The sequence below is a fragment of the Anabrus simplex genome, chromosome 2 (assembly GCF_040414725.1).
Source record: "Anabrus simplex isolate iqAnaSimp1 chromosome 2, ASM4041472v1, whole genome shotgun sequence".
NCBI lineage: Eukaryota > Metazoa > Arthropoda > Insecta > Orthoptera > Tettigoniidae > Anabrus > Anabrus simplex.
In genome coordinates, this window is record NC_090266.1 from 930,618,232 (window position 1) to 930,645,601 (window position 27,370).

Genomic DNA, 27,370 nt, shown 5'->3' on the forward strand with positions numbered 1-27,370 from the left:
GAAGTTCGGGGGCATGTATACAAATAAGAGATGTAATTGTGAAATTTGTAACCAGATTCCAGTGGTTAATGATACACAGTGAAGAAAAGAGAGAAAAATTAAATTACATGGCACCTTAAAACTTGAGCACCAAATAAAACATCAGATGAACTGCATCAATAGAAACTAACATCAGGTTGGGCAACGTGACTAGGATAAAGGAATGTGGAACGGGTCTGGGAAACCTACCAGGGCCATTGGGATATGAAGGCTGCGGGTTTCTAGAAAAATAAACGGTGATCCCTTGATTAAAGATATTTTCCAAAATAAACATTACAAAGAAAATAAGGAACAAAATCAATCTATCCAAACAATTCAGTTATGCTACTGTATTTCCAAAATACAAATTCAATGTAGTTGCCGAGAGCTTTCCTCTTGGGCCAAGAGGTTAACTAAAGATATCTTAATGTAATGCAACTTCTACAATACAATTTTGAGACTAAGAGGAACCACAAGATACAAATACAATATTAAAGTTAACGTGCTGACAATCGCGCCACATAGTAATTTAGTGGGGAGTCTAGGCGAGTAGGGTATGCTACTATGTGAAAATACAAGCGAACAAGGTGGAACTAAAACAGTGCTTACCCCAAGGTAGCCCATCCCGGGAGGATTCACTCATGTGCCTCAGATCGCTGGACTGACGAGAAAATGAAAGACCACAAAATTTCTTCTCACTCTCTTAAGAAGGCAAGCCTGGCCCTGGTGTGATCAGTGTGACCAATCAGAGCACAGGCGTCTTCCTATTGCCACCCAGATCCACCAATCAAAACCCTTTATCACATCGCAATGTTTTCACAATATTCTAGAACATCACTTAACTCTAATCGCGAACTTTCCATCTTCCAAAATTACTAAGGACATGCTTCTAGAATAGACAGGGGCCGACACAACCCGTTCCAAAATTCAGCCAGTTACTTTAATTTGACAGAGCTCGATAGTTGCAGTCGCTTAAGTGCGGCCAGTATCCAGTATTCGGGAGATAGTAGGTTCGAACCCCACTGTCGGCAGCCCTGAAGATGGTTTTCCGTGGTTTCCCATTTTCACACCAGGCAAATGCTGGTTCTGTACCTTAATTAAGGCCACGGCCACTTCCTTCCCATTCCTAGGCCTTTCCTGTCCCATTGTCGCCGTAAGACCTATCTGTGTCGGCGCGACGTAAAGCTACTAGCAACTTTAATTTGATTCCTGTATCAAAACGGTGGTTGCTCTTCTCTTCTATGTGCTCTTATCTTCAGTTGAGTGATGCAGAAATTAGCTGTGCTAATTTCAGGCTTCAGCTTTTGTTGTGGGGAGATGAGAATTAACTGTACAGTACTGTGAAAGGAGTGTAGGGTTAAATTCTATGACAATAAGGGCCATTAAATACTTGAAATTAATTCTGCAGATAATTCTGTATAGATGTGGTGGTGTTATTGAATATTTTGGAATTTCAGCTTCTAAAATCTTACCTCAAACCTGGTTCATTTAGTTTCCTGAAATACCTGTGATTTTTTTTAAAAAAATTTAAGCCCTCCATTCTGAATTATTCCATCCACTAATTCGGTTAACACTGAAATCTAGTTCAAAGTTCAAATTGGAGTAATAGCTTTCAAACCTGTGTTCAGCTACTCTGTTGAATCTTTAGTTTAGAGAAAGTGTCTCCCCGCAGGTAGTTTCACAGCACCACTTATAAACGTCAAAGTTCTCTAGGGGCCCATATTAAGTGTTAAAAAGGCAAATGCATTCTCCGAGAATGTAAGCAACCTGGTTTAGAAGTAGTGATTTACAGGATGACCTATATACCCATGTTGATACATGCAGTGAAGACCTGGGCAGTAATGAGAAGAGTAAAATTGATGCCAGTGGAATGAAATTCCTAAGTGAAATGGGAAAGATGGACGGTGAGAAATGAGGGCGGGAAAGAAATTGAAGTAGAAATGTTGAATGACAGAATGAAGAATTGATTTGGAAACAGTTTAGACATGTAAAGTAAGTAGTGGAGAGGATACCAAAACTGATAGAGGCTAAGTTTGAGGGGAGAGAGTGCTAGAGGGCAACCCAGAACAAGGCAGATGGACTTGATAAAAAACAGTATTAATAAAAAATTGGAATGGAATAATCAAGAATAATGGAAGAAAGTGGAGTTCCATGAATCACCCATCTTTCTGGAAGTGGATCAGAGATACTGCCACAAGAAGTGCCTACAGTGAAATTTGTAAGAGATTGTATCAAATACAGTAGAACCAATACGTGACACTTCCGGGTTTAGTCTTGTTAGAACGGGAGAAAAGTCACAAGTGGCGCTCCTAGTGGCTTGACCTAAAAATTCATGCTAAATTCAAATATCAATGAAAATATATATACGGAAATAGGTAAATAAATTGAGTCTAGAAAGTGTGTTACTAAGATATTAACTTCAAAGCTGCTAAAGCAATTCTGGATAAATGACAAATTATTTAACAGGTTATTATTTAAAGACTGAAATTAGACATATAATCAAGATGTGATATGGACTGCATTACTTTTTTAGCTTTAGAATTCCTGCCTGAATGTTCAGTTAGATTTTTCTTTCTCATTTAAAAGCATTGTATCATATTTAAACACTTAACAAAAATATCAGCACATTCCTTACACACGATTCAATGAATTTACATTTAAGAGCTGGACAATTTTCCTTTTAACTTGAAGCCTACTAACAGAAAGAAAATCTACAAATTTAGCCTCAAACATTCAAACTTTCCCTATAAGCAATACTTCCCATAAAGCCATTACATTTGGGTAAAGCAAATTTGAATCATATTGTTTCAACAAAATATGTACATTTATTAAATCACATATTTTCTCCAGTGCTTGACAAACGCATTACAGCATTCCAAATGGGGTAACTTGGAACACAACCAGCCACTCGTATGCATATGTATTTTCCTGAATTAAATCAAACCCACAGATCACACCTACAACACATCGGTATTGAAGGTTAACTGCTGCACTATACAATAAAATATGCGTATTATACTTTAAGCCAGTTAAACTAAAGGTTGAGCAGGTCAGATGATGTACTATAAAAATCTTTGTCCCTGGAAGAATATATATGCAAACACAATATTACTTCTTGTCATGAGGGAAAGGGAAGAAAGACTGCACATTCTTCTGTACTTCATAGTTACTGCAGCCAAACACAGCACATACCTTTCCCCTCATGTTGAGGAGATATCAAGGAATGACACATGCTAGTATTTGTCGACTTGCTGATAACGCATAACACCAAAAACTTCACAAATACACATGCTCTTATGACAGATAGCTGTCCCTCGATATCTCAGAGTCTTGCATATTTTCTCTACTGTATTTGATTATATGTTCAGAGACTGCTTTCCATGGAATGGACCGGACTGGGTTAAAACGCCATACAAAACGTAAATTTGGGTCCACAAGTACATTAAGACAAACGGCATGCTAAGTATGATAAAGCAGTAAAGTGGTGACTTGTCTGACTATGCTTCATTCAATTAAGCTGTCCATTATTGGAATATGCCACTGCTGGAGTGTTAATGAACAGTCAGAGGAAAATTACTTTGATGGGTTGCATTCAACTAAAGCTGAAATGACTCTTAATGAATAATCTACATGAAACAGACTTTGGTCCAACTTATTAAATTAGTACAAAAACTTAAATAACTTAAATATTTTATGTTATGATTGTGCTGTCCAAATGCAAACCAGAGTTAAATGTGCTGTCCAAATGCAAACCAGAGTTAAAATGGAATTAATCATCATTTAAACTGAAACCTCACTGAAATTGCTTGAGCTGCTGTTCTCTTATGCCCATTTAGGAATCAGTGTCCTTCTGCCACCACTTATTGGAAGCTTTGTCAAAAGGTTTTGTTTTTCCCAGTGGTTTAATTTTGTACTAACTCCTAGCTTTTTGACTAAAATGGGATAGGGAATGGCTAGGACTGGGACACAAGCAGCTGTGGCAATCATTAAGGTACAGCCCTGGTATTTGCATGGTATGAAAACGTGGAAACCATGAGTCTTCTGGGTTGCCAAGTGTGATGTTAGCACTCTTCTCTCCTAGCTCTCAAAATATCAGTTTTGACTCTTATTTGGTCCATTCTAATGAAGTGTCCAGTCTCTCCTCCCACCCCACCTCCCAACTAAAGTCCTTCATTCAGGCACACTCGTCTTATCCTGATGTTCCTCACCATATCACTTATATAACTGTTATGTTCTTCATTCTTGCAAAACTAATTCATTAAAATATGTTTTGTCCTTGAAAGAGCAGATTCTATAGCTCCCTCTGTAAATCAGTCATAATGATAGTCTGCCTCTGGGTCCCAAGATACTGGGTTCAAACCTGGTTGTCTGATTTTTGAAGGGTGAAGAAAGGTTCATTAGACACTAAATGTAGTATGTCTGCAAGTAAAAGATAACGCATATTTGGTGTTCAGCCAAGAAAATTGTCTGCCAGCGACTCCCAAGAGATCACTTGACTCTGCCATCTAGTAGGTCTAGAGCAAAATGGAATGTCAAAATTGTCTAGCAAGCAGCCAGAAAGTGTTAAGTAAAAATGATTGCACATGCTAGCTGAGGTAATAATACAAATAATACAATCTTAAATTGTATTGCATGATTCAATGGATGTTTAATGGGAACTAGTGTATTAGACAGTATATTGTGAAACGTCTCATTCCCTGAATATACCACCCTATAACCCTTCTAATTTACTGAACTATCGTATACGTGTCCGGCTAAATGGTTAGCGTGGTGGCCTTTGGTCATACGGGACCTGGGTTCGATTCCCAGCAGGGTTGGGAATTTTAACAATCATTGGTTAATTTCTCTGGCATGGGGGGGGGTGTGTGTGTGTGTGTGTGTGTGTGTGTGTGTGTGTGTGTGTGTGTGTGTGTGGTGTCTGTGTTCTTCATAAACATTTCATCCTAATCATGCCTACGGGCGTCAAATCAAAAGACCTGTACCTGGCAAGCTGAACATGTCCTCGGACACTCCGGCACTAAAAGCCGTACACCATTTAATCGTATACGTATTCGCATCAAGTAAAGGAGACTACAGCAGAGATCCACATCTCTTATGCACCTATTAGGATCCACGTCTCATTCAATCTGTCTCATACTCTAGTCTAATTTAAATACCAGATTATGCTCCATTTAGTATCCCTCCTACAGGGTATCTTACCGATAACAATCTGTCCCGTTAAACTTCTCAGGCTGCAGTGATCATATACATGTCCTGAACTATGCTGGTAGCTATTTCTGCTTCAATGAGGTTTTGGTACCAATTTCAAAAAAATATACCTTTCTCCTTACCTTCCTCCCCTTTTACTTTCCTAGCTTTGACGTTTCTTCAAAATGTCCTTGTAGGGTGTTAGGAGTGGTATAGTTGCTGGCTATTCACTGAGGCATCTGTTTGAATCCTGGCCAGTGTATGTGGGGATTTAAAAAATGAGTGGAATCTGTGGTTTGCATTTCATGGAAGACTAGATATTCTCTGGCTATGATAGCAGTATAAAAATTTGGGTAAAACTGAAAGCTTCCCTGTGAGGTCATGGTCTTTATGCAATGAATATAAAATCAGTTTCAAAGAAACTAGATCTAGAACATACACTGTAGTTTCATAGTACTTTCAACAAGAATGGATTACTATTTGTATGTTTAAGTTCCTTCTTTAAAGGGTTTGAATTTCTTACTTACCCAAAATTGCTGAAAAATAACTTGAGCAAACCATATTCTGTAATTTATAGCACCTCATGATAGCTAGCTTTGTTACTTCTATATTCAGCTAGTAGAAGGGAAATATTACTTAAATTTTTGACAAATTTAAATAGCAAGATGATTATTAATCTTAATGTTTTACTCTAGACATAAATGTGCTTCAGAGATATGATTAATATGAGCATTGACATACAGTTGCAGGATACAAATCTATCTGAAGATGTGCAGCAGATTCTTGCTGAAACACTTGTGATCTGGTATCCTAATCCTGACATTCACTGGAAATTTGATTTATTATTCCTTGTGAAGAAAATTGGAAATCCTCTTCTGGCTTACTTACCACCACATTTTCTATTCAACCTTTCAAAAGACACCGCAACAAAATTGTAAGTAATTTTCCAATGTATTACAAATGTAATGAATTTTACTTTGTTTCCAGAATAAAATTTGTATAATAATGAAAACTAGAATAGGACGTAACTTACAGGAGTGTAAATTCTGTTGTATAAAATAGTATATGTGAAAGGTACTTAATTAGATCAGAGGGTTTAATATAAAAGATAAGACGATATGGATTTATGTCAGACTTTAAATAATTTTAAAATGCTTTCTAATTTCCAGCTTATTTCACATGAGAGAATGGAAAGATTTCTCTGGAAATCAAAATTTTCCTCTTCAGGACAAGCCATGGGCAGTCAAGAGGGTCTGGTCCTACCTTGCTATTTCTCATGATTATCCTTCTAAACTACAGGACTGGAAGCAGGAAGATTTGGAAAGGTAAGGGAATGCATTTTGATGCATGTTTAACTTTGTCAATCTGTTTCCAAAAGAAAATGTAAAATGGTATCTATGACTTCAAACATAATACATCTTAGTAGGTAATAGTCTGCCAAAGGGACTCATTTTCTTTAGGCTGGAAGACTGCAAAGATTGTATTAATGATGGTATTCCAGGCAACTTTAAAATGTTGTAATTTATAAAATAAAATTAGTTAAATTGAGATATAAAGCAGTAGGAAATCCACAACTAGTTGAATTTTACTTCTGTGACTTTAAGAACAATTTGGTTGACACTTACACATAGTTCCGTTTGTGCTCTCTGCTCAAACCAACTCGCACGGACTGTTCACTCCCACAAGTTAAACATTCACACTAGATCCAGTTATCCGCTACAGTTTCTCAATACTGAATGTCTTGCACAGTGTTTAACAGCCAGCAGCTCTCTTCATTGGTTGTACACTAACGGTCTTCATTCGATGTCTCTTGCCAATCCTCAAACTTCCATGGTGCACACCAGACATAAATTGCTCACTTCACTGCAGTCACAAGAGGTGAAAATCAGATGCTGCAGGACAGAATGACCAAACCCCACAATAGATCACACTTGCTAGATTCTATGTGGACTGACCAAATCATGGCTGTACTCAGGCACACCCCATGAAGTCCACGGCAGTATTCCACTCTGCTCTACTTCAGGGCAGTGCACTCACAGTACTGGGTACCAAACAGTACCAGCATACAGCACTGACGACACTTGCTGGCTGCCTTTATATGGGTAGGCTTAGTAGTTCCAGAACAGTCCAGAAGCTGAATACACCCAGAACATTCGTGATACCCAGTAGTTTCAAGGTATCGGGTAGTCGCCAGAGGCTTCCAGGGAGATAACAGAGGGATGTTAGAGAAGGGTATGTCTTGCACTCCTTGCTTAGTCCAGATTGGTTGCCTGCATAGGCAAGTAGGCTAGGGCAAATAACTCCCAGATTTTCTGGTGCCCAGGGCCAGACTAACTTGTTCCTCCCACCTTGGAATCAGCATGGCAGCCAATCTGCCACAATGTACTGGTAATACAAACGTGAGATCTAGCTTTTGTCTGTGCATAATGTTCACTTTCCGTTCGATGTGCAAAGATGACAATTCCAGGAAAGTTCATTAGACTGCCCAAAGAAGGAAAATAGTTTATCATAAGAACTGTTCCAAAGTCAGTTACTTATAGATCTGTTAGGAAACTGGTAATCTTCCTCAAATACTGACCCTACTTTTTTGAAACTGAAATTTTAATTTTCTCTTGGTGAATAATATTTCAAGTACTGGATTTTACATCTTTGAGACCATTTAAATACTTAGTGTTCAGTGCTTTAATCTCAATTGATGAAGTGGTCAATAGTTGGAAAATTCCTTACGTAAACAAATTAGAAAAATCATGTGCTATAGATGTTGATTCCCATAGGGAACCTGAAATATTTGTCCCAAATGAGTAAATTGACATAATTGGTCTGTTATTGGACATTATAAATTTTCCAGCTAACTTATTCCTGGTTGCCAGCATTTTTCCCCAGTGTGCTAAGTTAGACCCATCAGTTGATACATAGCACACCTACGAAGACACATGGCTAGTGCATACTGCCGATGACCCCAACTTAGCACACTGGGGCAAAATGCTGGCAACCGGGAATAAGTTAGCTGGAAAATTTATGTCCAATAATGGACCAATTAGAAAGGTTCTAATACCAATACAAGTTTGTATATAGTTATCAAAAATTAAGATAAATTAAAGGTTAAAGAATTCTGTTAAGACTAATAAGACCAGCAGATAAGAAGCATGTAGCACTGTCATCCTCCTTTCTCTTTATCCAGCTCCTGCTGGGTCACGGCATTTATGGCACTCCTTCACCTTCCTCCTTCCTTCCACCATTCCCCTTCCATTGTTTTGTCCCAGTCCAGGTTTCTTTTTGCACTCACATTGAATTTATCCACTTTGTTCTTGGTCTCCCTCTTGCACTTTTTCCCTCAAACCTAATCTGTCGGTTTTGATATTCTTTCCCCTCCATCCTCTTCATATATCTAAACCATCTCAGTTAATTCCTGTCATTTGTCTTTTAGGTTTTTTATTCATACTTCCCATCTTTTCTTGCTTTTTCCTCATTATCATACTAATGTACCGTACTTAATTTTGCTGCCTTGAATTCTATTCTACTGAGCTCGAAAGCTGCAGTCACCTAAGTGCGGCCAGTATCCAGTAATCGGGAGATAGTTGGTTCGAGCCCCACTGTCGGCAGCCCTGAAGATAGTTTTCCATGGTTTCCCATTTTCACACCAGGCAAATGCTGGGGTTGTACCTTAATTATGGCCACAGCCACTTCCTTCCTATTTCCAAGCCTTTCCTACCCCATCGTCGCCATAAGACTTACCTGTGTCAGTGCGACATAAAACTTGTGATCAAGGTCTCATCTGTATAAGTAAATATGGGTGGGTAATTAATTTCTATGTTCTCTTCATACTACCTTGGTACTTCCACATTCCAAACAAGGTTTCTTACTCTGGTAGAATGCATTGCCCTGTTGCAGTCTTGCTAACCTCTCTTAGCCTTGTATTCTGCATTAATTCATGCCCTAAGTATTTGAATCTCAAATTTAAAGGCTTCGACCACCTATTTTGGCAATGCCTTTCCTTTGTCTTCTCTTGATATCACCATGGCCTTGCTTTTAATGGTGCTTATTTCCATGTCATACTTTCCAATTTTTTCATTCAGTGCATAAAGTCGTTATATTTCTCATTGGAGTACACTTTCCTAAACTAAACTCTATTCTGCCAAAGTAATTAATAGTTTAAGTGTATGGTATAATTAGAACTCTTTCTCAGGACTTGCTTGCAAAACATGACAAGCTGACTGACCTATGTTTTCATTGTTTGTATACTGTATGGATATCCTTCATATAAATTATAAGTAATTCAGATATGCACATTATTCCAATTCATTGCATTTATTATACCTTTACAAAGCCTATCTATTCCAGCTGCTTTGCTAGTTTTAAAATTTTGTATCTTTTTGTAAATATCTTCTTTGTAGGTAAATTTCAGGACTAGGTTAGGATTCATCACCACCTCGATCTGGTCATTATCTTGCATCACACTTCCTTTACATACTACTGGCAAAATATTTCTGCCCTCTGTAAATTCTCACATGTACACTGCTCTTGGTCATTTATAATTCCTAGAATGTTTTCCTAGAATCTGTTTTTTCCTGAAAGTACCTAGATGTACCCTTCCATCATTCACCAAAATTCATGACTACAATTATGCTACCCATTGTACAATACTGATTCCTTTGCCAAGTTACATTTCCTGGTAAATTTGTTTTACGTCTGCAACTATTGTTAACTGTTTCTTTCCAACCTGCATAACTTCCTTAATCTTTTAATGAAAATATGGTGGGTCCTTACCATTCCTTACCACATTTTAAAGGTACAGATGTTTTCACACTTCTAAAAAGGTGCTTTAAACTTTATGCCGTATACATTTTTATTTAGCTTTCCACCAATCGTGATTAAATTTGAAAAACTCTTCTGAATCTCTTGACATATCCACCCCAGTCTACCTTAAATCCCTGTTCACCTATCAGGTGGTATCACTCCTGCACAGTATTGTACTGATAAAATTCTCCATTCCCTTGAACTTCTTGATCCCAAATATGTACACACATTCCTACTTTGCCTAGCTTTGTTTGTTCAAACTTGAATCGCTACCTTCTTAACCTCCTTCCCTGCTGTGAGCTTGCATCTGGGAGATAGTGGGTTCAAACCCCACTGTCGGCAGCTCCAAAAATGGTCTTCAGTGGTTTAACACTTTCACACCAGGGAAATGCTGGGGCTGTACCTTAAGGCCATAGCTGCTTCCTTCCCACTCCTAGCACTTTCCTATCCTATCGTCTCCATAAACCTACTTGTGTCGATGCAACGTAAAGAAGCTTGTAAAAAAATAACATAAAATCCGCCTTCCCTACTACTTTTCTGGACATCTGCTTAAGCTTAATTCCTGGATAACACTCTAAACTGGTTCCCTTTTCTTCACACTTCTGCTCACGTGCTTCAGTGGAGTCTGCCATGAAGATTCTCAACCTCTCAAACCTCATTAGATCCCTCCTTTCCTGGTCTCCCTTATCTTCTCTAACAGCTACAGAATCTTCTTTTTCCTCCCTTCTCTAGTGACTATACTCGCTCTCAATCTTTCTGTCTACTATGGTGTTGCTTTCCAGTCTTTCAATTTCCTCTTACCTTCCCCTCCTGTTACACTTCCCTGTTCCTAAATTTTCCTCTGCCGTTTTCCCTCTGTAGACTTGTATAAAGATCTCCTGATACCTGTCCTGAACTGAGCTCCTGAATAGACCCCTTGGTCCTCAGCTACTTTCCCCTTCAATAATTATACCACTTATTTTCTACTTTCCCCTTTCTTCTCCTTCTTAAACACACATCACTTCCTGTACATCCACTACCTCTGTTAAGGTGCTACAATTGGATATAATTTTATTTATGCTGGTTGAAATGGTAGCTTAGGGGAAGGCCTAAAATATAATTCTCAAATGTGGTCTTACCGATAAGAGACATAAGTTACAGAAAATACACTATTTCAACATTTGTCTTAAGCTTTACTGCACCGGCTGAGATATATACATAACTTATGATTTTTGTTTAATCTGTCAATACAGAACATTGCTAACATGGAAATATTGTTTAATTATGTTAACTGGCAATTGTAGTGGTATTTGTTAATATGGCCTTAAGGTGAAGACCATGTGGTCATCAGCCCATTATCTAAAAGAAAATTTGTAAAGGTGACCATCAAAATAAGAAATCATGAAGGAACATCATGGATATCCTAATATCCGAGTTTAAAGAAAATATGGAGGCCTACGATATGTCCATAAAGTTCAACGTTACACTGACTGTGATGTGCTTAGTCTCCTCTGCTTCCACTCATCTGATAGATAGCATTACTGCTGCGTACCCAGTAGAGCAACCTGCTTAAATATTGGTAGGGGAAGTAGCTGAGGAGTTACTATTGGGTTCTGATAGGAATGGATAGGGAGCGAAATGAACGGAAAATTTCACATTCAATGCGAGCTGTGGCGGGGTCATTCCAGCTCTGGAGCTTCCCACGGTTAGAACTCCAGCATAGTACTCTTCATTAAAATGGAGAAACTGCAGTTTTTCACTTGATTAACAATTTCATATGAGAATATTGCTTCTAAATGCTACGTTCTGGTCAATTAACATTGTACTGATGTCAATACTGACATGATTGTAATGACCTATATTTGTTTAATATTTGCCTGTTACAGCATCACCAGAAAAATGGGTGTGGATTTAAATGAAACTTGGTATTTGGTTTAGAATAATGTGGAGTAGGATCTTAAAAGGGGATTTTGTTCAGACTTTGTAGATTGGTAGTGGATCACAGAAACACACTGGCAAAGTAGTAGCATGCAACTCTAAAACATTTTAAAAAAGAGATTTTGAAAACCTCTAAAGGTAAGAGGTTTAGCATGCCAGATACCATCAAGCAAGACGGTACGGTGGTAGAGTGGTTGAGGTTCTCTTCAGGTACGAACATTGTCACACTGCTACCAGCTTTTTACCCCCTGTTTTTTCCCCCTTTTTTTTTTCATCTGTTAAAATATTTTCTTCTATTACTGTCAAAATAGATTTAACATTTCTTTCCTAGTAATTTGGCCTCTTTAATCTCCAGTCGCTGGGGTCCAGTAAGAGATTTATATTAAGATGCTAGATGTAAGCCATGGCCCTTTTCAACTGTTCATTTATTGCTTGCTCTCCCAGGAACTAGTTTGCACTTTGCATAGCCTCACATTCAAAAACACTTTCATGTTGAATTCTGTTCGAATTAGAGATCTCAATCACGCACACGTTACATGACACAACGTGGTCAGTGACTAACTGCTGCTCTCAACTGCAACATGAGGAAAAAGGGATCAGGAAATGTCAGGGGGGAAAAGTTAAGACTAGCATGACTCGAACTTGTCATCTTCATAGCTGAAGTAGAGAACCTTAACCACTCGACCACCGTGCCAGTCTCGCTTGACTGTACCTGGCATGCTAAAGCTCTCGCTACTTTTCGCGATATTTTCAAAATTGCTTTTTTGGAATTTATAGAGTTGCACGCTACTTCTTTGCCAGTGTTTTGCGATGTATTACCAACCCACGAAGTTTCCACAATTGATGTGGACATCGTGACCTCCCCTTGTTAGCTATAAGTTGTTCAAAAAATTTCATCTTGATGTGGGGTGCTAGAGATGGTGCCTAATGTATAAAACTCTCTTATGGTTGGTTTTACACAAATAGCTCTGCAATTTTTCGTTCTATATCTTCTTCAGATACAGCCAAAAATAAGGGAAATAATTCAATACTGTAAAGAGTCTCTATGGAAATCATTCTGGCAACATTTTTAAGATTTTGTATGTGTCTGTATATTAAAAATATTAACACGATACATATATTTCTTTTATATGAGGAGGAAGTGATCAAGGAAGGAAGTATGTCACAAGCTGACAGTTGTTGACAAGCATGTATGCCAGTTAGTCGCAAAATCTGGGGGGGAGGATATGAGGGGTGGAAAAATCATGCACATGCTAAGAGATTGTCCTGTCAGACTGGCACTACAGCTAGTTAAGTTTAATGCCTAATTAATACTAATGTTAATTTTATTGACGTCTGATATATTGTACACACATCTACAGAGGGGCTTATGTAGTTCACATAAATTGTGTATACTACGTTAAAGAAAGTTACTGTTCAGGAATATACTGGAATATAAATCCTAAAGATGATTTATTTAAAAATAACTAGCTTGATGTACTGTACTTTCGAATATTTAAGGGTGTGTTAATTGGGTAAATTTTTCTTTCAGGTATGGTTTTCTGTTGAGTGGTGCTATGCCTGACGAGCTGAAACTGGTAAGACGTGAAGAAGGAAGTTTCCAAATGTTCACAAATCTAAAACTGGGAAAGCTGCAGGTATGTATATAACCTTCAAATCTGTTAAGAGTGAGTGCACACTTTGTTTCAGAGATAAGCAATGCACAGCATAGGGAGAAACTAGTTTACTAGTCAACTTAAGCATACCAAAATGGTAGGTGCCTCATAAATCCCTTTTTGATAGGTGTAAAAGCAGAATCTTTCTTGGTGTGATATAAAGAAACTTAAAAAAAAAGGAAAATTAATGTAGTAGCTAATTAGAAAAAAAGATAATACCTACGATGTTCAGAGGTTTTCAAATAAAAAGCCAATAAATATAAAGACTAACCTAGATTTTGCACACACATTCTTGTATATATTACTCCCGTTCCCCCTTCCCACATTTCCCCCCCTTCCCCATCAACTGCTCCAAAAGCTGTACAGTGAATAAATGATCCTGCTGTCTCTTTACAAGATTCAATTCTCACAGCGTGTTAAGCTATAGCATTTTCTTCACCCATAGGTTTAATTTTCTGCAAATGTGGGATAATATCTCTTAATTTGGTTAGAAATGGCTTTTTCTGCAATAAAATGAAAATCCACAGCCTCTTTCCAGTCAATTGACCCGGTCAGGAATGGAATGAAGCCCCCATCTAGCGGCGACGATAGGAAATGTTCCGGCTGCCGAAGCCTGGCACACTGCTGTGGGGGCAATGATTAATGAAATATTGGAGTGTGTTGCTGGAATGAAAAACGATGGCAAAAACCCGGAGTACCCAGAGAAATACCTCTCCTGCCTCCGCTTTGCCCAGCACAAATCTCACATGGAGGGACCGGAATTTGAACCATGGTATCCAGCGGTGCGGCCGGTGCGCTGCTACCTGAGCTACGGAGGCTTATTATTTTCTGCAATAAAGGAAGATAAACATCAAATTACTTTTACCATACATTGATAACACTTAATTGTATTAGATATGTCTGACTGTTGCACTTCTATAACTTTTAAAATATGTTGGGGTTGCATTTACTTCCTAAAAATTTGAAAAAGAAATATATTTTGGCATTACTAAGGCAACATAGTCTAAGTTGTTTGAAACCACAAGTAGAAATCTAATTCGGTTACAAATTTTGTAGGTCAGATCTCTTCTACAGTCGTTCTTCACAAACTCCAGTCTAGGACCTGTCAGTTTCGAGAAAGTTCGTCCAGTACTGCATCACATGGCTCCTAGGGATTTCCTTAGATTTTTGAATGATTCAATAGACTTCTCAACTATTCTGTCTTCCGCAAGTGGGCACTCTGTATCTCTTCCAACTGCTAAACAGGTAAGTGGCTATAAAATGTTATTCAAATACTAGGTAATTAACTCTTAGAACAAATTTTCAAAGCAGATGGTCTTTAAGGATAAAGTCTTCTCCTATTTATCTTAATGGTTCATATTACATACTATCCACTTCATTCCATATCAAATAACAATTAAGTAAAAGTTTCCACCTGATCGATACTTTTTATTATTTAGCCTTCGGCTAAATTTTATGTCATTAAAAACCTACAGGACATGTTTCGACTGCTTAGCAATCAGCTGTTTCGCTTAAAGCTTAGGTGAAAAAGCATAAAACATTTCATAATTAAAATTAAAATGTGTTAGTAAGGGACACTTCAGTGGTGAGGGGGGGGTGGGGGTGTTTGTTAGTTATAATTAAAATTATGCAAATTAAAAACTATTTCTAAACTAAAAACATCTTTGGTTGCATTCTTTGTCACTTCACTGGTTCTTTATTAAGTTAGACAGTTTTCTGCTAAGCTCTTGCACACTTGTCTTGATTGTATAGTGTTCCTTCTTTTTCTAGACCTTTCTTACTGTTTAGTGGAGAAGATTATGTAGATTGTTGTCGAACTGTTCAGTTTTCATTTAGTTGGATAATTTGGAGTACGACCTGTAACAGGCAGGAAAATGTAAGTATTAATTAAAAAATTTGTTCGAGGGTATATTGTCTAAAATTGTTTCATTTTAAAAAATGAAACTGTATGGATTAAAACTTACCCCTGTCCAATTATTTGTTGTATGATTTTAATTCGGAATCATTAAGTTGGGAAGTTTGGTGTACGACCTGCAATCTGTAGAGAGAACGTGTTAATTGAGAATACCTGGAGATGTATTTTCTAAAGGAATTATTTGGACTGTGAAAAACTTATTTAAACTTACCCCTGTTCAATTTGTTCTTGTCCGCTGTTTAAGAGTTTGTATCTGTCTCCACAGTCCTTGACCTTGTGTAGTAGCTGTGTGACGGACGTTTTGCCGACTTGGTTTGGAAGGGGAAGTGAAGGCGTGTCTTCATTTGTTATGTGCAGTGGGTTGGCTTCTATTTATGACGTAGCTGCTTGGTGATTGCTTCTTACTTTTGCTGGGCGTATTAGATTGCCTTCTAATAATTACATGTGTCTCATATGTTCAAACATGGGGTTTCTTTGTTCGTTTCATTTAAATTTTTATCCTTATTAAGCAACTTATCCAGAAATATATGTATACTTTCTAAACTATTTATTAGTTTTCCTTTATTTAGCCTTCTGATGATTGCAAGATCCTAATTGATATTTGTAAATTTGTGGCCTGTATCTTTCATATGTTCGCCCATTGCCAAAAACCTCGTGTGTCTCTGCATTAACCTACTCTTGGTATCTTATTGCGAAGTTGCATCCAGATTGCCCGACATGTGGCCTGACACTGATTACATGTTAACTTGTAAATTCCTAAATTTTGAAACTTTCCTTTATTATTCTCATGGACACTGTTATGATTGAAGAACCTGTGTCTAGCGTTTGTTGAAAACGCTATCTCAATGTCGTGCTTCCTAAACAGGTTAGTGATAGCATAAATGTTTGGATTATTAAAAGTGAACCTCACGTATTTTTTGGTTCGTTCTGTTTGTTTAATTAAACTTGTTTGCCGATTATATTTGCGTTTAGTGATTAGCCCATAAATCATGTTCAAATTAAAGCCATTAAGGAGGGCTTGTTGTCAAATGAAATTTAGTTCTTTGTTCTTCTCTTTATCGGTTAACAGAATTTCGATGGCTCTGTTAATAAAGCTGTAATAAGTGGATTTTTTCTCTGAATCAGGATGTAAGGAGTTATTATGAATTGTGGTTGAAGTGAATGTTGGTTTTCTGTGTATCCCAAAGTAAAATTGGTTCCCTTTTCTAGTTGTATTTACATCTAAAAAGTTGATTGAGTTTTTTTCTTCAATAGTAAACTGTATTTTGGTGTCTAGATTGTTCAGGATGTTCAGAATACTGACACTATTGTTAAGGTCCTTGTTTATTATAGCATGTGTCTCATCCACATAGTGTACCCACAGGTCTAGTCCTTTGTATTTTACAATTTGAGCATGTTCAAGGTGGTCCAGATATATATTGGCTAATATACCCAAGGCTGGAGCTCCCATTGGAATGCCTTCTTGTTGATAAATTTTGTTATTAAATAAAAAATAGTTCTGGTTGAGTACAAATATCAGTATTGTCATAAACTCTCCTATTTCGGGTATGCTTACATGTTTATTTTCTAATAAATTAGTTTTTATGATTTTAATCGTTTTTTCTATACGAATATTAGTATACATGTCCTTTATATTGAATGAACATGTGACATGAGAGGGTTTAAGTTTAAATTCCTTGATGATTTTCCTAAAATCACTAGCATTTCTTACAGTTGTATTTGAATAGAAAACATAATTTTGTGTTAAAAAATTGTGAATGTATTGAGATGTTTTATATGTGGGGCTCTTATGGAAATTTATTACTGGCCTAATGGGTATACCTTTTATATGTAATTATGTAATTTTTATTTAATTAAACAGAACGAACCAAAAAATGTGAGGTTCACTTTTAATAATCCGAACATTTATGCAATCACTAACTTGTTTAGGAAGCACGACAATGAGATAGCGTTTTCAACGAACAACACTAGACACAGATTCTTCAGTCATAAGTGTCAATAAGAATAATGAAGGAATATTTCAAAATTCAGGAATTTACAAGTTAACATGTAATCAGTGTCGGGCCACATGTCAGGCAATCCGGACGCAACTTCGCAATAAGATACCAAGAGCACGTTAATGCAGAGACATAGGTTTTTGGCAATGGGCGAACATATGAAAGAGACAGGCCACAAATTTACAAATATCAATCAGGATCTTGCAATCATCGAAAGACTAAATAAAGGAAAACTAATGAATAGTTTAGAAAGTATAAATATATTTCTGGATAAGTTGCTTAATAAGGATAAAATTTAAATGAAACGAACAAAGAAACCCCATATTTGAACAAGATGAGATACATGGAATTATTAAAAGGCAATCGAATACGCCCAGCAAAAGTAAGAAGAAATCACACAGCAGCTGTGTCACAAATAGAAGCCAACCCACTGCACATAACAAATGAAGACACGCCTTCACTTCCCCTTCCCCCTCCAAACCAAGTCAGTAAAACGTCATCGTCACACAGCTCCTACACAAGGTCGAGGACGGTGGAGACAGATACAAACTCGTGAACATCGGACAAGAACAAATTGAACAGGGGTAAGTTTAAATAAGTTTTTCACAGTCCAAATAATTCCTTTAGAAAATAAATCTCCAGGTATTCTCAATTAACACGTTCTCTCTACAGATTGCAGGTCGTACACCAAACTTCCCAACTTAATTATTCTGAATTAAATTCGTACAACGAATAATTGGACAGGGGTAAGTTTTAATCCCATTTTCATTTATAAAAAACGTAGACAATTTCTTTAGGCAATATACCATCAAAGAAATTTTTTAATTAATAGTTACATTTGCCTGCTGGTTACAGGTCGTACTCCAAATTATCAAACTGAAAACTGAACAGTTCAACAACAATCTACATAATCTTCTCCACCGAACAGTAAGAAAGGTCTAGAAAAAGAAAGTACACTATACAATCAAGACAAGTGTGCAAGAGCTTAGCAGAAAACTGTCGAACTTAATTAAGAACCAGTGAAGTGACAAAGAATGAAACAAAAGAAGTTCTTAGTTTACAAATAGTTTTTAACTTGTATAATTTTAATCTTGACTAACAAACACAACTCCCCACCCTCCCTCACCACTTGAGTGTCCCTTACTAACACATTTTAATTTTAATTATGAAATGTTTTATGCTTTTTCACCTAAGCTTTAAGCAAAACAGCTGATGGTTGCTAAGCAATCAAAACATATCCTGTAGGTTTTTAATGACAAAATTTAGCCAAAGGCTAAATAACTATCGATCAGGTGGAACCTTTTACTTAATTATTTGATTAAATGGTTCATGTCATAGAACTCAATTCTATTCATAAGTGAATGAATAATCTCAAATTGTAAATAATAAACTGGTTATAGAGAATTTTTAATATTATTTAGAATTAAATCTGCTGTATATCTGTACATTTGGTGGTTTTATAAAGTCAGAATATCGTGATTTTATGGAGTTCTACACATATTGTCTACTCCTGAATGAATGATCAAAAGTTCGAGGATCCTGATAACCTAACTTAAATTAGATCTTTGGAATGAAGCAATGAGACTGAAATAAATTCAGTATATTAGCATATTCTCTGAATATAGATGGTAAAAAAAAAAAACTAGCACCACAGGAGATGCCAGTGGGTAATCATATTCTCTGTGTTCCTGTGTTAATCTGGTAATCTTATGCTGCTTCACCTCATGAATAGTCCGACTCGTTGGCTGAATGGTCAGCGTACTGGCCTTCGGTACATAGGGTCCCGGGTTCGATTCCCGGCCGGGTCGGGGATTTTAACCTTCATTGGTTAATTCCAATGGCCCGGGGGCTGGGTGTTTGTGCTGTCCCCAACATTCCTGCAACTCACACACCACACATAACACTATCCTCCACCGCAATAACACGCAGTTACCTACACATGGCAGATGCCGCCCACCCTCATCGGAGGGTCTGCCTTACAAGGGCTGCACTCAGCTAGAAATAGCCACACAAAATTAACCTCATGAATAGTCTCACATGACCAGAAGACAATTTCTATAAACATTCGTTTTTGCAGAAACTTTTCTCCCTAGTCACTGGCTCTTTTTAGTGACCTTGGCATTAGAATAAGTCTTTCTTCCACACATGTTCATAATGGCAATTTAACACTAAAAATTAAAAATTGTATATGTGCTGAAAATTTCTTTTGCAGGAAAGCTGACAAACATGATATACTGTAATATGGGGTTAATAGAATACAATATATTACTCCGAAGAAATTGTTCATAAGAACATGTTGTCTAGAAAAATGTCAAGGAAACTTACTGTTTGAATATAAGACATAAAGTGGAATTGAAATTTGTAAAAGGTTCCATGCACTATGTTGATTTACATAGTTATATTTCACAACTTGTTTTCTGTTAGTATACTATTAGAATGTGTGGTACAGCTTAATGTGACACAGAATACTGAAATCTATAGTTTCACTGCGATAAAATTGCTTGTTCTGCCAGATAAGGATTTTTTTTACATTGTGAGGTTATTTTTGTGCTAGTAATGAAAGTTCCATAGCTGCTGGATCTTCTGGCTTTGTCTTTATTTAAAACTTTAAAATGTTTTCCAGGAGGCACTGTCATAACATTTCACATGTACATAGGCTTCTTAATGATTTTAATGCAGGAAACTGAAGAAATTATCTTTGCCTGTTCGGATACTTCTAGACAGCTTTGTTACACAAATCCTTGAAATCATAGTCCTCCAAATGAAAAATTACAGTAATAGAACCAACCTATTTGGTTATTATGCAGTATGAACGTGAAACCTTTTGCCCAGAATGAACCATTTGGTCTAGTCAGTTGCATTAACACACATTTCCTAGACTCCAGTTTGAAGTGACAGACTGTCTGCATATTGTCTGTGTTGGCAAATGACTGCTAACCTGCTTAAGAATAGATCTGTATTTTGAAAAAAAAAAAAAAAAAATTCAGAGTAAGGATGTTTTGGTCTACTAAAATTTCTAAATCATGCTTACACAAATACCCTTGCTTAGGCCTACCTGTTTGCTATTCTTCAACAGAGCAAAATTAGTCACCCGGAAGAAATGAATCAACATGAATATGAAACTAGACAGATTTGATACAAGCTGCTCTTTAGCATCTGGTTGCTATAGATCAACAGCAATCCTCTATATTTTTGTCCTACAATTTCCTGTCCAAATTATAAGCTTTCTCTTACTGGAGAGGAGAGAGATAACTTCAAGCAATGTGGAAACTATTTCTTCACTATAATCTTCACGAACACTCATTCCGAAGACATGTGCATGCCTCTGTCATTAATATGAACAGATTTAAACATGAAAACTAGTGGTATTAATACATTTTGCTAGTTGTCAATGATGGTATATATAGGATCTTTTGAAAATGTATCTTTGTAATATCTGTAACATTACACAGGTCGACAAATTTTGACAATTTTGTCTGGGGGTTTTTATGAAAATTAGTTTGAACAAATTGTGCTGATCACGAATCTCAAGCCTGCTTCTCTACAACACGTCAGGTTTTTGCACAATCATCGAAATCTGTACCCAATGAAATTGTAAAGGAATTACATGAAGATGGGGGACAAAATGGTAAAAAGGCTAATGTGCGACAAACATGAATTAGAAGGAAGCAAATAGTGATTTTGGCTTGCACCACGTGGAAGTATTACTTCCATTTAAGTTTGCCCGTGAATGAATGCTTGACGTCCTTCCACTGTTCTCCCTAGGACCTTTTTAATGGTCACACTGCCCTGCCATTTTTATGGACCGCCTGGGTAATATAACCTAGATGTGTGCTGGTTACATAATACACAGTAATTGAGTGCTTCAAATTAACATGTAAATACTGTAAAACTATGAGTTTAAATGATAAATAATTGTCAGTTTAATTGAATCAATTACATCGGAGATAGTCTAGTGTTGTGCACAATCGGGGTTGCGATTACCGTAGAATTGCAAGAGTTCTCTATTCTGCAAGACTTCACTAACCCGAATGGCAGTCTGCATGTGCACAGCAACAGAGTGGTAGGCCTAAGTCCGCTGTTACATGATTTAGAACGAACAGTAGAACACTAGAAGTTCAAAATACTCTTGCCTTGTTGAAAATAACACTAAAATAGTTGAATTTTGCAGTTAATATTTACCTGCCTGATATAATTAATGCCCTGAGGGGAATGAATTTCAATTTTTTCATATTGAAGTTTTACGTAGTATTCCCCACCTGGCTGACAAATTTCTGGGGAGAAGACTGCCTTGTGCGTCATTCTCCCTCGCGTATGATACACCAACAGTAGTCGCATGTTTATTCACCAATGACCTTGATAACCATGTTAGTTTAAAGTTCCTGATGGAACCATTCTCAAATTTCCTGTCAGCTGAATTGTCCTGAAAATTGTCCACGTGGAACACTAAGAAACTTAGTTTCAGGGAAACCCATCCTAACTGTTCAAAATGACTGTTGCATATATTCCACCATTTCCTTGTAATCAAGCTGCTTATTCTGGCCAAGGAAATAATGCACAACATTGTTTAAACATCTCCAAGCTTGCCGTTTTATTTCAGTCATTGTACTTTGTGTTCATCAGGTGTCAACTTACGTATGTCCGGTCCAACAAATATTCCTTCTTTGAACTTTCGGTCTAGATTTGGGAATTGGCTACAAAGGTTTTGAAAATTTTCCTGTTTTGTCAATGCTTTCACACAGATTAATCAATCCTAATTTGATGTGCAGTGGAGGCAATAGAATGTGATCTGGATTAACAAAATGCTCAATCACAATGTTCTTCGATCCAGCTGTCATGTTTTCTGTCTTAGGCTACTCTCTCCTACTTAAATGCTCAGGATATGCTCTTGTCCCATTCATACATAGTCTCCAATAAACTCAAAGCGCACGGTGTTTGTACTCTGCGCTACAGCTGCTACCGCAGCCCAACTTACGTCGTGTGTCGCCACCCTACTTTAAGCGTGTATACGACCTTACCTGAAATCTTGTGTGATAAAGGAAGCCCGAAGTGTCATCCTTCATAATGAGGGACATTATAAACACCATTAGTTTTCTACACACACACACACACACACACACACACACACACACACACACACACACACACAGAGAGAAAGATTTAGGCCTGTTAACACGACCATTAAGATGAAACTAGGCCTCATCCAAAATTAACACAAACTGTGGGTCGAATAAATGATTATTCAATGATGCAAGATACCACTCACATTATCTGACTCTTGTGGCTGGATCAACAGGTTTTGAACAATGGGCATGTGTGAACCTGTACAGTTTGAGCTTTGTGTGCAGAAGAAATTCCCTGGAATAAGGGACATAAAAGGGAAAAGGACAGCAAAGACAGGCAACATTATTCCAAATAAAATGCTATAGGAATCAAAAGTATGAATCTCTTGAGGTAAGAAATCTGTTTCGTATTTTAGAGATGCAGAAACCATCCGGACATACAACACTGTACAGGTACAGCGTTGTGAGGCATTCGCCAAGAAAAAAGATGTGCAAGGTTTGCTGGTCAGGCAGTGAAGGGACTGCAATGGATGCTTGTTCTCTGTGGTACAAGAACCTGGTTAATGATAGTGAAATCCAAGATGACTATACAGAGGAAGAGCAATTATCTGCAGTTGAGCAATGACATTGTTTTCAAGATGAACTGCCAGTGATAGTTTAATATTAAACGTGTTTGTTGCCATTTAGCTGCCTTGTTCCCAATATAGTATATTGCTTACTGGACTACTCCAGGGCAGTTGGATCAGTTGGATAACTCCAAACAGTTCAAGCAAAGCCAGACATTTCTATATTTTTGCACAGAATGCCCTGGTTGTTGCATAAATATCCACTGAAGGGACAAAAACGTACTGCATTGTATGTTCCGTTTCTATACTTTGGTTTCCTACCATATTCAACAATTGTACAACCACGTGGTTAAGAGAAGTTTTCTTGCCCTCACGTGTTTCCTGGAAGTTATCGGTTTTAAGTCGTGCACTTTTGACGATATAAGCGTTATGTCCTGTGTTTTGATTAAAATGATTGTGTGGCAACATGCATTTCTCCCATATCTCTTCCCTTCACGTCAAACACTCGAATACAGTAAAAGTGGATTTATCAGTTTTTTGTTCCGGTGCTCCTCATATATAATAGATGAAGTGGGGATTTCCATTGTCCATAAACCAGGGTAAAGTTTTGGCCCCAAGGGCCAGAAACAAGTAGGTACTGTAACCAGGTGGGAAAGAACGTTACTGTGATCTGTGCAATGAGTGTAGCAGAAATTTCATTCCACCAATGTTCATATATCTAAGAAATAGGATGACTCCTTTGCTGCAGAAGGGATGTGAGATCCACTCTATTATTCAAAAAATAGCTGGAAGTAACTGGCAACTTTACTTGGAATGGCTAAAAACACTTCAGCAGACTCGTGAAACCTACAAGTGAGGATCCTGTTTCAATTCTGGACAACCACTCAAGCCATACGAATTGGTGTACCTATAATTTCTGCCGGGAAATAATATTCATATTGTATCTCTGCCACCACACACTTTGCACTAACTTTAGCTTCTAGATGTTAGCTTCTATGGACTGCTGAAGACTGCATTTACCAGAGAATGTGGACTCATTCTAAAAGCCCACAGCAACATGCAGACTAAAATAACGCTGCTTTGGCAGATATATTCAGTCGAGCCTACATTAGGATGGCAACTCTTGAAAGTGCGTGGAATTCAGTCGGCAAGGATTTACCCACTCAATGCAAACAATTTCTACAGGGACGATTTCTAGGTCCTTCAGCTTCTTAAAGCACTTATGCCAATTGAAGTAGGTGATGGGCAACACCACTCTCCCAATGTTCAGCAAGAGACCATTCAGAATATTTCCAGCTCAAGCACTCAAATAGGGAACATGCTTAATGTAACTGTGCAGGACATCTCCTGTGCAATCACATTCGAAGTCCACTCGTCAGGGTAAGAGTCACCCAGAGAAGAAACTCAGATTCTTAAATCTACACCTGAAAGCAAAACACAAGGCCTCCAGTCCAAGAAAAGTGACAAACCAGAATGACAAGAAAATCTGATACTTGCAGAGAGAATACAGTATAACATTAGTCATTGGACAAAAATGATTATAATTTGTGATTATAATAATGGTGTTTGGCCTCCGGAGAGGCCCTGTGCAGGTCTTTTACTAGAAGAGGGCCTATTAGGCAACCTGCATGTCTGTGAAGATGAGGACCCTACCTAGGATGATTTCTAACGTTCAATATGCCACATACACCCAGCCCCTGAGCCATTGGAATTAACCAATTAAGGTTAAAATCCCCGACCCGGCCAGGAATTGAACCCAGGACCTTTTGAACCGAAGGCCAGTACGCTGACCATTCAGCCAACGAGTCAGATATTTGTGATTGACATTGATCTTATTGGACTTGGTGATGTGAATGTATTATGTGATAAATGTGCAGAAAACGAATTGTGGTGTAGATGTATACATTGCTCTAAATGGGCCCATGCAGAATGCAGTCGTCAAAATTCTAATGGAAACTGTTCGCGATTTTTGTTTATGCAATTAGACATGTTGCGTCTATTCTAATAGGGCGTTTGACATCCTGGGCCTATCTGTTTAAGTTTGCAGATGGTGCTATTACCCCATTAGTATGCTGGAATTGCCCTGGAGGCATGGGCAATATGTATAATTATGTATAACTACTAATTATACTTTACTGTAAAATCTATCATAAGGACCTATATTCTATACTAGCAAGATACCTGTGCATTGCTATGGTATAATACTAAAAATTTATAATTGAATGTTATTGTTTTAGATATATAATCCGCCGAAATTCGCTATCTCTTTTTCTAATATTACGGCAAGTTTCCTCCCATTTTTCAATCTATCTTTCCAGCAATCTATTTTGTACTTCCCGGGCTACATCCAGGTATTCCACCCGGTCAGTTGGGTCCCTAAATCTTTGCCATCTTCTCCTATAAGCATTTTTAATATGGCTCAAATCCTTCAGGAGATCCGACGTGGTGTCATCTTGGGTGCCTTGGCGGTACTGAACCCACGGCCGGACTGAATTCTTAGTCATTACCCGTCCAGGACCAGTTTCCAGCACAGTCTGCACATTTGACGGCGGTCCAGTACATTATTATTATTATTATTATTATTATTATTATTATTATTATTATTATTATTATTATTATTATTAATGTTCTGGACCCCACAGCAACATGCGAGACTGCTACTTGGCGGTAAATTACATCTGCTGCCATTGTCATTGTCAACAATGTCGCCAGCACCATTGTAGCGCATAGGCAAGTGTGCGGGATTTCTGGCGATACGAATGACATACTTCCTTGCATTATTGACCTTATTTTAGAGGTGAACAATTGGACGGTCAATCTCATTCCTATAGTTCATTTCAAATGTGTTTAAATTTTTATATGCCAGGAGAATCTACTGTAATCTAAGAACGTTCTCTGAAGGAAAAGATAACTCTTGAAAACGAACCCAGGAAAGATAAAAAATGATCAGTTTATGATCAGAATAAGTAGATTGAAAATCTACAGCCTGTTTCCAGTCATTTGACAGGGTCAGGAATGGAATGAATAAAGCCTCATCTAGCGGCGACAATAGGAATTGTGCCGGCTGCTGAAGCACTCCTCTGGGGCAATGATCGATGAAAGACAAATGAAATGAAATATTGGAAACTGTTGCTGGATTGAATGATGACGGAGAAAACCGGAGCGTCCGGAGAAAAACCTGTCCCGCCTCCATTTTTCCAGCACGAATGTCACATGGAGTGACGGGGATTTGAACCACGGAACCCAGCTGTGAGAGGCCGGCGTGCTGCCGCCTGAGCAACAGAGGCTCCCTATAAGTACATTATGAGCAGTAAAATCAATTGGTCCCACCTCCTTTTACACCCCACCGCCGTTAAGTTTATTTACACCCACCCCCCAAAATTAAAAGGTGTGTTTATGTTTAAAGGAGATTCCAACACCAATGTTCACGTCTATTACCTTCAGTTTTGAGATACAAGTATCCCTATAAAAATAATTCACCGTTTGTTCACTTCCTTTCACACTCCACCCCCCCCCCCCCCCCCAAGTGAATTTTCCAGCAAACTATACTAATTTCTTTAATAGTAAACGATCTTCTAAATACCAATTATCACATCTCTAACTTCTTCAGTGTTTGATTTGTGTGTCCTCATGAAAGGAATTCAACACCTTTTCACTCCCGCCCCCGAAGATGGTTTCTTCCCCCCCCCCAAAAAAAAAGCGTCCTTTTCTTTGTTTTTAAAGGAGATTAAAATACCAATTTTCACGGCTGTAACATGTTACATTATTGATATACTGTAGAAATTCTCATTGTAAAATTTCATCCCTTTTTAGTTCCCCTTAAGTAGTTTCCAAAAACAAATGTCTGTTCCTTTACAATTACAGGGGATTCCAAATACCAATTTTTATGTCTGTAACAGTTTGTTTCTCAGATATTCTGTAGATATAGTCTTTCAAAAAATTCACCCCCATTTGTTACTCCTGTTTAACTGCCATTAATTGGATTTTCCAAAAGCAAAAAAATAAGTTTATTTTTTAAAGGAGATCCCATGTACAAATTTTGTTCTGTAATATCTTCAGTTTCTGAGATATATGTATCCTCATTAAAGGCATTCAACCCATTATTCACCCTTTTACACCCCTCCTATTGGGATTTACATAAAAAGTGTTCCTTTATTTTTAAGGGAGATCCTAAATACCAATTTTTAGATCTGTAAACTTCTCAACTTTTGAGATACACTGATTTTAAAATCTCACCCCCCTTTTTCACCCCCTT

The 27,370-nt window shown here is 37.6% G+C and overlaps 1 protein-coding gene across 2 annotated transcripts in view; it reads left to right on the top strand.

Moving 5' to 3' along the window:
• The window catches only part of LOC136863739 (uncharacterized), a 357,445-nt gene that overhangs the window by 131,885 nt on the left and 198,190 nt on the right, over positions 1 to 27,370 (top strand). For both annotated transcript variants that reach the window (XM_068226336.1, XM_068226337.1), the window contains exons 5-8: positions 5,949 to 6,139; positions 6,375 to 6,530; positions 13,451 to 13,556; positions 14,631 to 14,819. In XM_068226336.1, the coding sequence (XP_068082437.1) occupies positions 5,949 to 6,139; positions 6,375 to 6,530; positions 13,451 to 13,556; positions 14,631 to 14,819 (642 nt within the window). The remainder of the gene's footprint in view (positions 1 to 5,948; positions 6,140 to 6,374; positions 6,531 to 13,450; positions 13,557 to 14,630; positions 14,820 to 27,370) is intronic.